This window comes from Balaenoptera borealis (genome assembly GCF_965194805.1).
Source record: "Balaenoptera borealis genome assembly, chromosome: 1".
Classification (NCBI taxonomy): Eukaryota; Metazoa; Chordata; class Mammalia; order Artiodactyla; family Balaenopteridae; genus Balaenoptera; species Balaenoptera borealis.
Genome location: NC_138860.1, coordinates 10,818,506 through 10,836,687, shown reverse-complemented (window position 1 = coordinate 10,836,687; position 18,182 = coordinate 10,818,506). Strand labels below are relative to the sequence as shown.

General features: G+C 34.8%; 2 protein-coding genes across 2 annotated transcripts in view; both read right to left on the bottom strand.

Moving 5' to 3' along the window:
• The window catches only part of LOC309630376 (uncharacterized protein), a gene marked incomplete at its 5' end in the record, with an annotated part of 1,321,579 nt that overhangs the window by 74,716 nt on the left and 1,228,681 nt on the right, over positions 1-18,182 (bottom strand). The window contains one exon of the mRNA XM_082395555.1: positions 16,719-16,804. The remainder of the gene's footprint in view (positions 1-16,718; positions 16,805-18,182) is intronic.
• The window catches only part of LOC309606276 (uncharacterized protein), a gene marked incomplete at its 5' end in the record, with an annotated part of 266,365 nt that overhangs the window by 221,521 nt on the left and 26,662 nt on the right, over positions 1-18,182 (bottom strand). The window contains one exon of the mRNA XM_082343157.1: positions 2,032-2,425. Within this exon, the coding sequence (XP_082199283.1) occupies positions 2,032-2,425 (394 nt within the window). The remainder of the gene's footprint in view (positions 1-2,031; positions 2,426-18,182) is intronic.

The following is an 18,182-nucleotide window of genomic DNA, read 5'->3' as shown; positions in this document are numbered from 1 at the left end:
ACATAAATGTGTTCTTGCAGTCACATCTGCTAAAATTCATTTTAAAAATATGCCAATTAAATATATAATAGATCTAAAGGGATCATTGTGCTTTTTCATCCCATCACACTGTGACACCACAAGGAATAAGAAAAAGTTACATTTTTGGGTTACTGTGGTAATGCATATTTTGCAATAAATTTTATGGATCAAAAGGAAAGTAATATTGTGCATAGCTAATGCTCTAAGTAGCCACTGAAAAAGTTTACACATTTTGAAATTCCAATTAACAGACACCGTATACCTTCCCCATTAAAATACTGTTGCAATTCACTTATTTCATTTTATAACAATTGGATTTAAATATAATCTTTGAGAGGAAAGAGTAGAAGAGAATGAGCATCATCAACTATGTAGTATTTCTAATCAAACACTGCAGATACTTGCCTTGTTTTTAGTATAACTCTTTAGTCAACCTAACAATCCAAATGATCTAATTTTTACTTTTCACTTTTGAAATAAATGGATATTTCAAGCTGTTTAGAAAGAAAATAGAAGAATAAAATATGTAATCCCTCATGAATCAACAAATACATATAAATATCTTCATAAAAATGCATTGTATCTTTCTATTTACCATATTGATTTTTATTCATTAATGTATTTATTTATTCATGGGACAAATATTTATTGAGAAGCTATTATCTGTCAATTACTTCACTGTCTATGTTCACCAAGGAACAAACCATATATGATGTATGCCTCTGTGGAATAAAGTAAACAAAACACAAATATATAATAAGTCAGGATCAGTGCTATAATGAAAAAGAACTGAGAGCAACTGGGAAAAAGTCATCTTTAGTTTGGTTAATGAGGGAAAATCTTTCTGAACAGGTCATACTACCACTGAGACCTAACAGATGAGAAGGATCCAGCCATTTGGAGGGAGATATATAAGCAGAGAGAATTATACAACAGAGAACTAAAGAACAGTGTGGTTGTGAAAATAGTAGCCAAAGATCAAACCATACTGGGTCTCTGTCTATATCAAAGTGAGGATTTCATTCTGGTGAAATTTGGATTCTGCTAAGCAGAGGAGTATAATAGTCTGACATACATAATTTTATATATGACTCAGGCTTCTTTGTGTAGTGTTCTGAAGTAGGAAATAAAGTGAAAAGACCAGGGAGAGACAAATCTAATAGCCAACTAAGACTGGACGGTTGTTTAGACAGGATCCTAGCAGTGGGCAAAAAGTACAGATGAACATATTTAGCCTGGATAAACTTTTAATCAAGGGTTTTTTTAAAATAAAAGTTAGGACATATTACTTATTCTACATGAAGATGTTATTAGAAAGTGAAAGAGGGGGACCTTCAAGATGGCAGAGGAGTACGACATGAAGATCACCTTCCTCCCCACAAATACATCAGAAATACATCTACATGTGGCACAACTCCTACAGAACACCTACTGAACGCTGGCAGAAGACGTCAGACCTCCCAAAAGGCAAGAAACTCCCCACGTACCTGGGTAGGGCAAAAGAAAAAAGAAAAAACAGGGACAAAAGAATAAGGACGGGACCTGCACCACTGGGAGGGAGCTGTAAAGGAGGAAAGGCTTCCACACACTAGAAGCCCCTTCGCGGGCAGAGACTGCAGGTGGCGGAGGGGGGAAGCTTCGGAGGCACGGAGGAGAGTGCAGCCACAGGGGTGCAGAGGGCAAAGCGGTGAGATTCCCGCACAGTGGATGGGTGCCGACCAGCACTCACCAGCCCGAGAGGCTTGTCTGCTAACCTGCTGGGGTGGACGGGGGCTGGGAGCTGAGGCTTTGGAGGTCAAATCCCAGGGAGAGGACTGGGGTTGGCTGCATGAACACAGCATGGAGGGGGCTAGTGCACCACAGCTAGCTGGGAGGGAGTCCGGGAAAAAGTCTGGAGATGCCAAAGAGGCAAGAGACGATTCTTTCGGGGTGTGTGAGGAGAGGGGACTCAGAGCACCACCTAAACGAGCTCCAGAGACGGGCGCAAGCCGTGGCTATCAGCGCGGACACCAGAGACGGACGTGAGATGCTAAGGCTGCTGCTGCAGCCACCAAGAAGCCTGTGTGCGAGCACAGGTCACTCTCCACACCTCCCCTCCCGGGAGCCTGTGCAGCCCGCCACTGCCAGGGTCCCGTGATCCAGGGACAACTTCCCTGGGAGAACACATGGTGCACCTCAGGCTGGTGCAATGTCACACCAGCCTCTGCCGCTGCAGGCTCGTGCCGCACTCCGTACCCCTCCCTCCCCCCGGCCTGAGTGATCCAGAACCCCCTAATCAGCTGCTCCTTTAACACTGTTCTGTTAAAGAACACTGAGGGAAACCTACACAGAGGGGGGGGGCGGGGGCAAAACGAAAGCTGAACCCCAGGAGCTGTGCAAACAAAGAAAAGAAAGGGAAATTTCTCTGTGCAGCCTCAGGAGCAGTGGATTAAATCCCAACAATCAACTAGAGGTACACTGCATCTGTGGAATACCTGAATAGACAATTCATCAACCCAAAATTGAGGTGGTGGACTTCGGGAGCAACTGTAGACTTGGGGTTTGCTGTCTGCAACTGACTTATTTCTGATATTTATGTTTATCTTGGTATAGTTTTTAGTGCTTCTTATCATTAGTGGATTTGTTTATTGATTTGGTGGCTCTCTTTTTTTTATTACTTTTTTATTTTAATAATTAAAAAAAATTTTTAATTTAGTATTTTTTTTTTATTGTTTTTTTTCTTTCTTTTTTTCCCTCTTTTCTTCTGAGCCACGTGGCTGACAGGGTCTTGGTGCTCCGGCCTGGTGTCAGGGCTGAGCCTCAGAGGTGGGAAACCCGAGTTCAGGACAGTGGACAGCAGAGACCTCCTGGCCCCGTGCAATATCAATTGGTGAGGCTCTCCCAGAGATCTCCGTCTCAACGCTAAGACACAGGTCCACTCAACGACCAGCAAGCTCCACTGCTGGATGCCCCATGCCAAACAACTAGCAAGACAGGAACACAACCCCACCCATCAGCAGAGAGGTTTCCTAAAATCATACTAGGTTCACAGACACCCCAAAACACACCACCTGACGGGGCCCTGCCCAACAGAAAGACAAGATTCAGCTCCACCCACTAGAACACAGGAACCAGTCCCCTCACCCAGGAAGCCTACACAAGCCACAGAGCCAACCTTACCCACTGGGGGAAGAAATCAAAAACAACGGGAACTACAAAGTTAAGCAAAATGAGAAGACAAAGAAATATTCAGGAGATGAATGAGCAAGGTAAAAAACCACCAGACCAAACAAATGAAGAGGAAATAGGCAGTCTACATGAAAAAGAATTCAGAGTAATGATAGTGCAGATGATCCAAAATCTTGAAAATAGAATGGAGAAAATACAAGAAACATTTAACAGGGAGCTAGAAAAACTAAAGAGCAAACAAACAATGATGAACAACACAATAAATGAAGTTGAAAATTCTCTACAAGGAATCAATAACAGAATAACTGAGGTAGAAGAACGGATAAGTGACCTGAAAGATAAAATAGTGGAAATAACTACCACAGAGAAAAATAAAGAAAAAAGAATGAAAAGAATTGAGGACAGTCTCAGAGACCCCTGAGACAATATTAAATGCACCAACATTCGAATTATAGGGGTCTGAGAAGAAGAGGAGAAAAAGAAAGGGTCTGAGAAAATATTTGAAAAGACTATAGTCAAATACTTCCTTAACATGGGAAAGGAAATAGTCAATCAAGTCCAGGAAGCACAGAGCATCTCATACAGAATAAATCTACGGAGAAACATGCCAAGGCATGTATTAATCAAACTATCAAAAATTAAATACAAAACAAAATATTAAAAGCAGCAAGGGAAAAGCAATAAATAACATACAAGGGAATCCCCATAAGGTTAACAGCTGATCTTTCAGCAGAAGCTCTGCAAGCCAGAAGGGAGTGGCAGGACATATTTAAAGTGATGAAAGGGAAAAACCTACAACAAAGATTACAGTACCCAGCAAGGATCTCATTCAGATTCAAAAGAGAAATTAAAACCTTTACAGACAAGCAAAAGCTAAGAGAATTCAGCACCACCAAAACCAGCTTTACAACAAATGCTAAAGGAACTTCTCTAGGCAAGAAACACAAGAGAAGGAAAAGATCTACAAAAACAAACCCAAAACAATTAAGAAAATGGTAACAGGAACATACATATTGATAATTACCTTAAATGTAAATGGATTAAATGCTCCAACAAAAAGACATAGACTGGCTGAATGGATACAAAAACAAGACCCACATACATGCTGTCAATAAGAGACCCACTTCAGACCTGGGACACATACAGACTGAAAGTGAAGGGATGGAAAAAGATATTCCATGCAAATGGAAATCAAAGGAAACCTCGAGTATCAAATCTTATATCAGGCAAAACAGACTTTAAAATAAAGACTATTACAAGAGACAAAGAAGAACACTACACAATGATCAAGGGATTAATCCAAGAAGATATAACAATTATAAATATTTATGCACCCAACATAGGAGCACCTCAGTACATAAGGCAAATGCTAACAGCCATAAAAGGGGAAATCGACAGTAACACAATCATACAGGGGTCCTTAACACCTTACTTTCACTAATGGACACATCATCAAAAATGAAAAGAAATAAGGAAACACAAGCTTTAAAAGACACATTAAACAAGATGGACTTAATTGATATTTATAGGACATTCCATCCAAAAACAACAGAATAAACTCTCTTCTCAAGTGCTCATGGAACATTCTCCAGGATAGATCATATCTTGGGTCAAAAATCAAGCCTTGGTAAATTAAAGAAAATTGAAATCGTGTCAAGTATCTTTTCCAAGCACAACGCTATGAGACTAGATATCAATTAGAGGAAAAAAACTGTAAAAAATACAAACACATGGAGGCTAAACAATACGTTACTAAATAATTAAGAGATCACTGAAGAAATCAAAGAGGAAATAAAAAAATACCTAGAAACAAATGACAATGAAAACATGACAATCCAAAACCTATGGGATGCAGCAAAAGCAGTTCTAAGAGGGAAGTTTAGAGCAATACAATCCTACCTCAAGAAACAAGAAACATCTGAAATAAACAACCTAGCCTTACACCTAAAGCAATTAGACAAAGAAGAACGAAAAAACCCCAAAGTTAGCAGAAGGAAAGAAATCATAAAGATCATATCAGAAATAAATGATAAAGAAATGAAGGAAACAATAGCAAAGATCAATAAAACTAAAAGCTGGGTCTTTGAGAAGATTAACAAAATAGATAAACCACTAGCCAGACTCACCAAGAAAAAAAGGGAGATAACTCAGATCAACAGAATTAGAAATGAAAAAGGAGAAGTAACAACTGACATTGCAGAAATACAAAGGATCATGAGGGATTACTACAAGCAACTATTTGCCAATAAAATGGACAACCTGGAAGAAATGGACAAATTCTTAGAAAAGCACAACCTTCAGAGACTGAACCAGGAAGAAATAGAAAATATAAACAGACCAATCACAAGCAATAAAATTGAAACTGCGATGAAAAATCTTCCAACAAACAATAGCCCAGGACCAGATGGCTTCACAGGTGAATTCTATCAAACATTTAGAGAAGAGCTAACACCTATCCTTCTCAAACTCTTCCAAAATACAGCAGAGGGAGGAACACTCCCAAACTTCATTCTTCAGGCCACAGCACCCTGATAGGAAAACCAGACAGAGATATCACAAAAAAAGAAAACAACAGGGCAATATCACTGATGAACAGAGATGCAAAAATCGTCAACAAAATACTAGCAAACAGAATCCAACAGCACATTCAAAGGATCATACACCATGATCATGTGGGGTTTATCCCAGGAATGCAAGAATTCTTCAATATATGCAAATCAATCAATGTGATAAACCATATTAACAAATTGAAGGAGAAAAACCACATGAACATCTCAATAGATGCAGAACAAGCTTTTGAAAAAATTCAACAGCCATTTATGATAAAAACTCTCCAGAAAGTAGGCATAGAGGGAACTAAATGCATCATAATAAAGGACATATATGACAAACCCATAGCCAACATCGTTCTCAATGGTGAAAAACTGAAACTACTTCCTCTAAAATCAGGAACAAGACAAGGATGCCCACTCTCACCACTATTATTCAACATAGTTTTGGAAGTTTTAGCCACAGCAATCAGAGAAGAAAAAGAAATAAAAGGATTACAAATTGGAAAAGAAGAAGTAAAGCTGTCAGTGTTGGCAGATGACATGATACAATACATAGAGAATCCTAAAGATGCTACCAGAAAACTACTAAAGTTAATCAATGAATTTGGTAAAGTAGCAGGATACAAAATTAATACACAGAAATCTCTTGCATTCTTACACTCTAATGATGAAAAAACTGAAAGAGAAATTAAAGAAATACTCCCATTTACCACTGCAATAAAAGGAATAAAATATCTAGGAATAAACCTACCTAAGGAGACAAAAGACATGTATACCAAAAACTATAAGACACTGATGAAAGATGTATTAAACATGATACAAACAGATGGAGAGGTGTACCATATCCTTGGATTGGACGAATCAACATGGTGAAAATGACTATACTACCCAAAGCAATCTACAGATTCAATGCATTCCCTATCAAACTACCAAGGGAATTTTTCACAGAACTAGAACAAAAAATTTCAGAATTTGTATGGAAACACAAAAGACCCTGAATAGCCAAAGCAACCTTGAGAAAAAAAAATGGAGCTGGAGGAATCAGGCTCTCTGACTTCAGACTATACTACAAAGCTACAGTAATCAAGACAGTATGGTACTGGCACAAAAACAGAAATATAGATTAATGGAACAGGAGAGATAAACCCATGCACATATGGTCACCTTATCTTTAATAAAGGAGACAAGAATATACAATGGAGAAAAGACAGCCTCTTTAATAAGTGGTGCTGAGAAAACTGGACAGCTACATTTAAAAGAATGAAATCAGAACACTTCCTAACACCATACACAAAAATAAACTCAAAATGGATTAAAGACCTAAATGTAAGGCCAGACACTATCAAACTCTTAGAGGAAAACATAGGCAGAACACTGTATGACAGAAATCACAGCAAGATCCTTTTTGACCCACCTTCTAGAGAAATGGAAATAAAAACAAAAATAAACAAATGGGACCTAATGAAACTTATAAGCTTTTGCACAGCAAAGGAAACCATAAACAAGACAAAAAGACAACCCTCAGGATGGGAGAAAATATTTGCAAAGGAAGCAACTGACAGAAGATTAATCTCCAAAATATACAAGGAGCTCATGCACCTCAATATGAAAAAAACAAACAACCCCATCTGAACAGGGAAGAAGATCTAAATAGACATTTCCCCAAAGAAGATATACAGATTGCCAACAAACACATGAAAGGATGCTCAATATCACTAATCGTTAGAGAAATGCAAATCAAAACTACAATGAGGTGTCACCTCACACCAGTCAGAATAGCCATCATCAAAATATCCAGAAACAATAAATGCTGGAGAGGGTGTGGAGAAAAGGGAACCCTCTTGCACTGTTGGTGGGAATGTAAATTGATACAGCCACTATGGAGAACAGTATGGAGATTCCTTAAAAAACTAAAAATAGAACTACCATATGACCCAGCATTTTCACTACTGGGCATATACCCTGAGAAAACCATAATTCAAAAAGAGTCATGTACCACAATTTTCACTGCAGCACTATTTACAATAGCCAGGACATGGAAGTAACCTAAGTGTCCATCGACAGATGAATGGATAAAGAAGATGTGGCACATATATACAATGGACTATTACTCAGCCATAAAAAGAAACAAAATTGAGTTTTGTAGTGAGGTGGATGGACCTAGAGTCTGTCATACAGAGTGAAGTAAGTCAGAAAGAGAAAAACAAATACCATATGCTAACACATATGTATGGAATTTTTAAAAAAGTGGTTCTGAAGAACCTAGGGTCAGGACAGGAGTAAAGACAGAGACGTAGAGAATGGACTTGAGGACCCAGGGAGGGGGAAGTGTAAGTTCAGACGAAGTGAGAGAGTGGCATGACACATATACACTACCAAATGTAAAAAAGATGGCTAGTGGGAAGCAGCTGTATAGCATGGGGAGATCAGCTCAGTGCTTTGTGTCCACGTAGAGGACTGGGATAGGGAGGGTGGGAGGGAGACGCAAGAGGGAGGGGATATGGGGATATATGTATACGTATATCTGATTCACTTTGTTATACAGCAGAAACTAACACAACATTGTAAAGCAATTATACTCCAATAAAGATGTTAAAAAAAAAAAAAAGAAAGTGAAAGAATGAGAGAAATTTGTTTCAAGCTTATTCTTTGTAGTAGGAAAAAATCATTGTCTCTGAGATACTACATTCTGCAAAATACAGTAACTGTAATGAAGCCTGTTTTAGAGAATAATGTAATTGTTTCCCAAAGAAGAGACAATATCAAGTATCATTATCCTAAAATTTGAAATATAAATTTGTAAACTAATTAAAATTACCACTTGTATGCATCGTTTGTTAGAGTAATTTTTGAAAGGACATGCCTCTCTAATTTTTCTAAATAGTAATATCAGAATATCAACAATAATAGAGAGTTTTAGTAGTTTTGAAACAATTTCACATACATGATAGTTCAATTTTATCACAACATTGATATATATTTGGGAAAAATGAGACTCAATTTGATTTTCTTGACCTCATGGCAAGGATTCTAAACTCTATATATTATATTGGTAAATCAATGTAAAGTTTAAATATAATGTAATAGTAGACATTAAATGTAATTCTAAGGATTAAATGATAAAAAATGTAAAAGAAATTAGAATCATGCCTAATTCATAGGAGGCAATCCATAAGCATTAGTTATTATTTGAATGTTTATTATACAGTAAGTCATGAATATATTTCCCTTACAAAAATAGGCAAAATTAAACTCAAAGCTAAAAATTCAGTATTATTTAAATTTCATAGGAATAACCCAAAAAGCTTGTCCAAATGTAGATTCCCAGTTCCCCAGTGATATTACAGTAGTGCCCTAAGGAATTTTCTTTTTAATTGAATTTATTTATTTTATTTATTTATTTTTGGCTGTGTTGGGTCTTCATTGCTGCACTCGGGCTTTCTTAGTTGCAGTGAGCGGGGGCTACTCTTCGTTGCAGTGCACAGGCTTCTCATTGCAGTGGCTTCTCTTGTTGTGGAGCACGGGCTCTAAGCACATGGGTTTCAGTAGTTGTGGCACAAGGGCTCAGTATTTGTGGCTCGTGGGCTCTAGAGCACAGGCTCAGTAGTTGTGGCACATGGGCATAGTTGCTCCGCGGCAGGTAGGATCTTCCCGGACCAGGGATTGAACCCGTGTTCCCTGCATTGGCAGGCGGATTCTTAACCACTGAGCCACCAGGGAAGTCCAGGAATTTTTATAAGAACTCTTTAGGATCGATATTCTGATTCAAGTGATTTTTGAGAAAATAAAAAAAAATCAAATTCTGTTTGCATATGCAACATGTGCAACCCAACTTTAAGTCACTTTATGCATGATGATCATTTAATACTTAACTGTCAAGTAAAAAGAGTAATTACTAGATTTTAGGCAGTGTGCCAGATCCTTTCATACGTCACCTTATTTAATCCTCACTACCTCCGAGCTAGTTATTGTAACAATACCTGCTAGTATGTGATGGTGGCTAGTCCCATGTTTGCCTCACTTTAAAATGTATTCTAGTTCCAATTCAACACAAGTAGGCTACTCAGCATCATGCCTCTTTGGAGAGGGGGCCTTCTAATATTTATGGAGTATTCAAGGCTTCTAAGGTTTATGAGAGATGGAGAGAAGCTAAGTAGATATCTTTCCAAACTCTTGCTTTCAAGCAAGACCATGACTGAAGGTGAGATGGTCATAAACCTGACCCTTGTATGAATACATTATACTATACAAATAGAATAGCCCTATACTTTAACCCTCAAAGTACTGGTAATATTAAAATAAGGGTATTTTAACAGTAAAGAATGGAATCATACATGACCATATGCCCAATAAGGACAGGCTAATATTCAGGTGAGTACAATTTTATCTATTTTCCAATATTTGGGACAGAAAAATTCCCCCAACTGAATAGCACTTTAAAATTCAGAACCATACTCACTACCAGGTTATCTATACTTATATCTTAATAAATAAATGAATAAATATATTCATACATATATTCTGAATTATTCTGAATATGCATAAATATATCTTAACATATATATTAAGGATCTGAATTATTCAGAAAAATATTATATACATTTAATATATTAAATAAATATATATATTTAAATGGAACCTTTGATTTTTATGATCTTACGTGATTCTTTAGCCAGAAATATCAATCTTAAAGTTATATATGTAAGAATTCCCCTACATAAGGAAAAGTACTAGAAAAGGAAAATAATATATTCTGCTTTATTTTCATTCATTCATTCAATTATTCATATAATCAACAGTTTTAAATTGAACTTAACATATGCCAAAATGCAAGAATATAATGACAAAAAATGAGTCACTGTTCTTAAGAAACTTGCAGTCCAATGGAGAGAAATTACAATATAAAAGAAATTATGATATAATGTAATTAGTGCTAGAACAATTATGAGTATATTTAAAGAAACAAGAAAACACTTAGAAAAATGAGCTAATCAGTCCGAGGGGTCAAAGAGTTTCCTGAGAAGCTTATATCTCAGGTGAATCACAATAAGATAAAGAAATGACCTGAATAATTTGAGAAAAACAGAGAATTATGCAAAAAAGAACTTATTGGGTAATATATATGTTTATATCTATATATGTATACATATAAATGATAAACACATATATTTTTAATTAATTTCTTTTAAGATTAATTTTCTGCTATAAAATCTCAAAACCAATCAATTTTACAAAATGAATCATGAGTTATATAAAAGCATAGTAACAGATCCATACAGCCAGATTGCTTTTATATTTGAAGGAAAATTAAATGCGAATAATATTAAATTTGTATTAAACACAATTAGCCAAAACCCCTCCATATATATATCTTACAAATATCTTAATTAGGTCCAAAGTAACTTTTTTTTCTGGATAGACAATGGGTTTTCTTATAGACGAAGTTGCTGTATGATTTTAGTTAAAAACATAATATTGTTTCAGTCCTTTGCTAGGCACCAATCATTATCCACTGCTTTCACTTCTCTAGATTTTAATATATGAATGCTCTGCTCCTTAATTCAGTGTTTTATATCTTTCATCTAGAGTAAGTTTGCCTAAATTTGCAGTTTAAGTAAAAATAAAATTCTAAAGAGGCTTCTAATATTAGCTCCAGTATGTAAAAAGCTTAAAGTCATAAATTATACCACATTTCTCATAAGAAACCATACAAAACAGAAGAAAGTGAACTATTTGAAGTGTTGAAATAACAAAACCACCATCACAGAATTATATATCCAGTGAAATGAGCCTTTAAAAGTGCAGCAGAAATAAAAAATTTATCAGACAAACAAACAGAGGAAATTCATTGCCCTCAAGCCTGCTTTTCAAGAAATGTTAAAAGAAGTTCTTCAGGGAGAATAAAAATGATATATGTCAGAAATACAGATTTATATAAAGAAAGAAAAAATATTGGGAAAAGAATAAAAAAGGTAAAATAAAGTATTTTATTTTCTTATTATTAATTGAGCTAATAGGTAACTGTTTAAAGCATTAATAGTAACAGTGCATTGGGTGATTACAGTATACAGATAAGTGAAAAAAATAAAGATTTTATAAGTGATGAAGGAGAAAGAAATTGTGAATACTATGTTATAAGGTACCTCCACTATAAGTGAGGTGATATAGTATTATTTGAAATGGCACTTAGATTAGTTGTCAATGTATATTGCAAACTCTAGGGTAAGTATTAATTTTTAAAAAATATATTATTGATATTCTAAGACAGGACATAATGTGGAAACAAATGAAATGGTCAACTAATACTACAGAAAGCAGAAAAACATGGGAAGAAAGAAGAATGAATGCAACAAAGAGAAAACAGTTACAAATGTAGTAGATATTAATATAACTATATCAATAATGAATTTAAATGTGAATGGTCCAAATACACCTATTAATAGACAGATATTGTCAGAATGGAGAAAAAGGACACACAAATATTTGCTGTCCACAACATAGGTACTTTAAATCTAAATACTCAGATAGGTTAAAAGTAAAAGAATGAAGAGTACTCTGTTGTTTCTGGAAGGAATGTCCAGTGGATATCTATCAAGTCCAACTGCTCTAAAGTGTCTTTTAAAACCACTGTTTCCTTATTGAATTTCTGTATGGAGATTTGTCCAGAGATGTAAGTGGGGTGTTAAAATCCCCTAGTATTATTGTATTATTGTTAATTCTTTTCAAGTGCACGTGTAATGTTCTCCAGGATAGATCACATGCTAGGCCACAAAACAAGTATCAACAAATTTAAGACGACAGTGATTATATAAGCATTTTTTCTGACCATAACAGTATGAAACTAGAAATCAATTACAGGAAGAAAAATGGGAAAAACAAACACGTGGAAACTAACCAACATGCTACTAAAAAACTAATGGGTCAATTAAGAAAGGAAGAGGAAAATAAAACCTTGAAATAAATGAAAATAAAAAGATAATTTCCCAAAATCTATGGGATGCAGCAAAATTAGTATTAACAGGGAAGTTCACACCAATACAGGCCTACCTCAAAAAAACAAGAAAAATCTCAAATAAAAAATGTAACCTACTATCAAAAATAATTAGAATTAGGAAAAACAAAGCCCAAAGTCAGCAGAAGGAAGGAAATAATAAAGATCAAAGAGGAAATAAATAAAACAAAGACCACACATACAAAAAAAACCCAAATAAAAAGATCAATGAAACCAAGAGCAAATTTTTTAAAAAGATAAACAAAATTCATTAGCTTTTAGCCAGACTCATCAAGAAAAAGAGAGAGGATTCAAATAAAATAATAATAGAAAGGAGAAATTACAACTGATATCACAGAGATACAAAGCATCATAAGAGAATACTATGAACAATTATATGCCAACAATTTGGACAACATAGAAGAAATGGACAAATTTCTAGAAACATACAATATCCCAAGACTGAATGAGGAAGAGACAGACAATCTGAACAGGTTGATCACTAGTAGTGAAATTGAATTAGTAATCAAAAAACTCATAAAATAAAATTCCTGGACTTGATGTCTTCACAGGGGAATTCTATGAAACATATATAGAAAAGCTAGTATCTATTCTTCTCAGAATATTCCAAAAATTGAGGACAATAGAACACTCCAAAATTTTTTCTATGAGGCCAACATTACACTGATATCAAAACCAGAAAAAGAAACTAGAAAAAAAAATCACAAGACAATATCTCTGATGAATACAAATGAAAAAATCCTCAACAAAATATTAGCAAACCTAATTTAATAATATATAAAAAGGATCATACATCATGACAGAGTGGGATTTATTCTAGGCATGCAAACATGGTTCAATATTCACAAATCAATCAATGTGACAATATTCAACATCCATTCATGATAAAAACTCTCATAAAGTTGGTACACAATGAACAAATCTTAACATAATAATGGCATTTATGACAAACCTACGGCTAACATCATACTCAAAGGTGAAAAAGTGAAAGCTTTTCCTCTAAGATCAGGAACAAGATAAGGATACCCCTCTTGCTACTTCTATTTAACATAGTATTGGAAGTCCTAGGAACAGTAATCACACAATAAAAAGGAATAAAAGGCAACTTAATTGGAAGGGAAGAAGTAAAACTATCACTATTTGCAGATGACATGATACTATGTATAGGAACCCAAAAGTTTCCCCCTCCCACAAAGTTATTAGAACTAATAAGTAAATTCAGTATAGTTACAGGATACAAGACTAATATACAGAAATCTGTTGCTTTTCCATACACTAATAATGAAAGATCAGAAAGAGGAAGCAAGAAAATAATCCCATTTACAATCACATCAAAAAGGATGAAATACCTAAGAATAAACTTAACCAAGGAGATGAAAGACCTATATTGTGAAAATTATAAAACACTGATGAAGGAAATTGAAGATGATACAAAAAATGGAAAGCTATCCCAAGTTCATGGATTAGAAGAATAGTTAAAATGTCCATAATACCCAAAGCAATTTAAAGATTTAATGCAACCCCTATCTAAATACCCATGCTATTTTTCATGGAATTAAAATAAGTAATCCTAAAATTTATGCAGAACCTCAAAAGACCCTGAATTGACAAAGCAATCTTGAGGTATCACGTATGCTGACTTCAGACTATATTACAAAGCTATAGTAATCAAAACAGTATTGTACTGGCACAGAAACAAGACACATAGATCAACTGAACAGAACAGAGAGCCCAGAATAAACTCACACACCTACGGTCAATTAATCTATGACAAAGGAGGTAAAAATAAACAATGGGGAAAAGAGAGTCTCTTCAATAGTGATGCTTATTCCACTGGACAGCTGCATGTAAAAGAATAAAATTAGAACATTTTCTCACACCATATATAAAAATAAACTCAAAATGGATTAAAGACCTAAATGTAAAACCTAAAACCACAAAACTCCTAAAAGAGAATGTAGGCAAAACACTCTTTGGCATAAATTGTAGCAATAAATTGTTGAATCTGTCTCCTAAGGCAAAGGAAACAAAACCAAAAATAAACAAATACAGCCTTATTAAACTTAAAATATATGCACAGCAAAGGAAACCATCAACAAAAAGAAAAGGCAACTTACCAAATGGGAGAAAATATTGACAAATTATATGAGATTTGGGGTTAATATTCAAAATATATAAACAGCTAATACAACTCAATTAAAAAATCCAATTAAAAATAGGCCAAAGATCTGTACAGACATTTTTTTTTTCAAAGAAGACATATAGATGGACAGGAGGCACACGAAAAGATGCTCAGCATTACTAATCATTAGAGAAATGCAAATCAAAACCACAATGAGATATCAACTCACATCTGTCAGAATGCCTATCATCAAAAAGACCACAAATAACAAATGTTAGCAAGGATGTGGAGAAAAGGAACCCTTGTACACTGTTGATGGGAATGTAAATGGTACAGCTGCTATGGAAAACTGTATGGAGGTGCCTCAAGACACTAAAAACAGAAGTAGCATAAGATCCATCAGTTCCACTCCTGGGTATACACCCAAAGAAAACTAAAGCCCTAATTCCTTTCTTTACTTTTTTGTTTTTCCCCTTTTGGGAGCCAGACATTAAAGACTAGGACATTCCAAAAAAACCTCACATATGGGGAAATTAGAAAGTCACCACAAACACAGAGAGAAAGGCACAGACTCAGAAAAATATGTGAGAAGACCTGGAGTTTACAGGTTAGGCTGATCCTCAGCATGGCAACAGCTGACAACATTTTTTTTAAAAAAAAAGCAAAACAAAACAAAAACAAAAACAGCATATCCTAGGGGAAGAAGAAGAAGCAGATATCAATTTTCCAACAACAACAAAAAAACACGCGGCATACAAAGAAACTAAAAGTATGGCCAATTCAAAGCAAAAAACAACAACAACAAAAGCAACAAAAATTATCTCAGAAAAAAGGCCAGATGTTGGACCTACTAGACAAAGCCTTTAAAACAACTGGTTTAAAAATGTTTCAACAAACTAAAAGAAGACATGAGGAAGGTCAAGAAAATCATGTGTGAATAAAATGGAGATATTCAAAGACAAAGAAAGAATTTTGAAAGCAGCAAAACAGAAGCAATTCATCACATACAGGGGATCCTCCTAAATATTTTTGCAGATTTCTCATCAAAAATTTTGCATGTCAGAAGGCAGTGGGCTGGTACAAGACTGTGGTTGCCATGGGTTCAGAGTGGTTCATAGGATTGGATCTCCTGAAGCACAGGAGATTTTTATGGTGGATAAATTACTCTGAATGATAGTGTAATGATGGATACATAGTACTGTGCGTTTGTAAAAACCCCTAGAACTTTACAGCACAATGAGAAAACCTTAATGTATACGATTAAAAAAAAATTCATTTAGGAGGTCAGGGAATCCCAGGAAGGAATGCAGACTGTGAGAAAGGAATCAAACTGTATTGAAAATGAAACAGTATCACTGAAGGGGGTGCTGACTTGAGTAACTTTGGAAATGATATGATTCTGTAAGACTAGAGGCAAAATCACATGCACAGAAATATTTCACTTTTCCAGATAAAGTTGTATCCCACAAGGGTATGAGTTAACAATTCTGATATTACTATACATGTACACTGAAATTTAAAAATTAAGGAAATTGATACCATACTGTTAGGAACCAAGTTTCTTACTTTTGAAGGGAAAAATTACAGATAACCAAGGCAATAAGGCTAGAAGGATCACACAGCAATGAATTAGAGTTGGGGAGGTCAGTATGAACTTATTTTTAGCTCAGTATAGACACAGATGGTTACATATAGAAATATTTATAGACATGTGTAAGGTTAGTATACATTCATATATTTCCTGCCCTGTCAGGTTAGAGCCCTACAAGAAACAACACTTCAGTAGTAACAGTATACATGTTGCACCCAGATCTTTGTTTTGTAATAAAATGAAACAAGGTACCTTGGAGAAGTAGCTGATTCTAGGACTGGGCAGGAAACTTCTAAGATGGGCATGAAGCATCTTGTAGCGACAGAAATTAAGGAATTCTAAAAATATAAACAAACACAAAACACAAATAAATAATAAAAGAAACCATAATCATGGAGTACGTCAAAGGGACACAGGATAAAAGTGAAAGACTTCCCAATAGCCAAAGCTGTAACAATTTGAGCAACAAAATAAAGTAGTATTGGATTATAAATGTAAGTATAAAATACATGTCCAAGTGTCCACACTGATGTAAATAAATTATCAAATAAATTAATGAACAAAGGAGAAGAGACAAAACTTCTGTGTGGAATTCCAGATAATTCATGTAGATGTTCTTCCTTCAGAGTCATACATGTTAAATCATCGTCTTCTGGAAAGCCTTATTAAAATTACTAACATTAGATTTACATGCTTTGTTAGTATTTTTGAGTCACCTGACTTTAGCGTAATCAATGACGTTACTACAACCCTCCCTGCACATCAATGCTGCAAAACATTTACAATTTTTACTACTTCCCATTCATCATCAACATTCTTTAAAATTGAAAATTCAGTATTTGATTTGTTCATTAAATATATAGTTCTGTTTTGTTGTTTTTAACAACAAAACCCAGGTGGTTTATTGAAAATGAAGAAACAAATTACCAAACAATAACATAAATAAATAGATTTAAATGTGCAGTGTACAATAAATGATGCTACCATTGACATAAGAGAGTTCATGTTATGTTCAATACATTCAATGGTAGGTTGCTTATCCTCTATTTCAGGCACATGTCATTTCCCACAGATCTAGCCAACTTGGCACAATTTGCTGTTTCACCCAAAGGCTAGTAGACACGATAATATCAAATACCTCTTCCACCACTATCTGAAAATAGAAGAAATTGTCTCTCCCTGGCCACTTACACCCCAAGAACTCTTCAGTATTTTAGTGAATGCCCTCCTTTCATTGAAAGGAAAGTGTAATTATATTGAGTCTGGAAAGATCAAGTGAAAACAAATACAGTTGTCTACTAGATTTAGTCAAATATTATTCTGAATATATACTGGTCACTGCAAATGCATTTCATTTACAATTAGAAGAGACAATAGAAAAAGGAATAGGTAAAAGATGACAGTCTTCCCAAACTACCATGGGTTATTTTAGTACCACAATTAATTATAAGATAAATAAGAGTCTACTAAGAATGAACTTTCAAGGACAAATACTAAAGCAGAAAGCATGCCAGGAGAACAGATGTAAGTCATCACAATTCTGGGAAAAACAAAATGTATTTTTCATCCTATGTATATGCTTTCTTTTATTATTTTAACTTTCATTCTTAAATTCTTTTTTTGAGATATTTTAATATAATATTATATTTCACCTGTTCTATTAGTAGAATGCATTTTATTTGTGTGATTTTATTTTTAAGTATATAGGTTTAAATA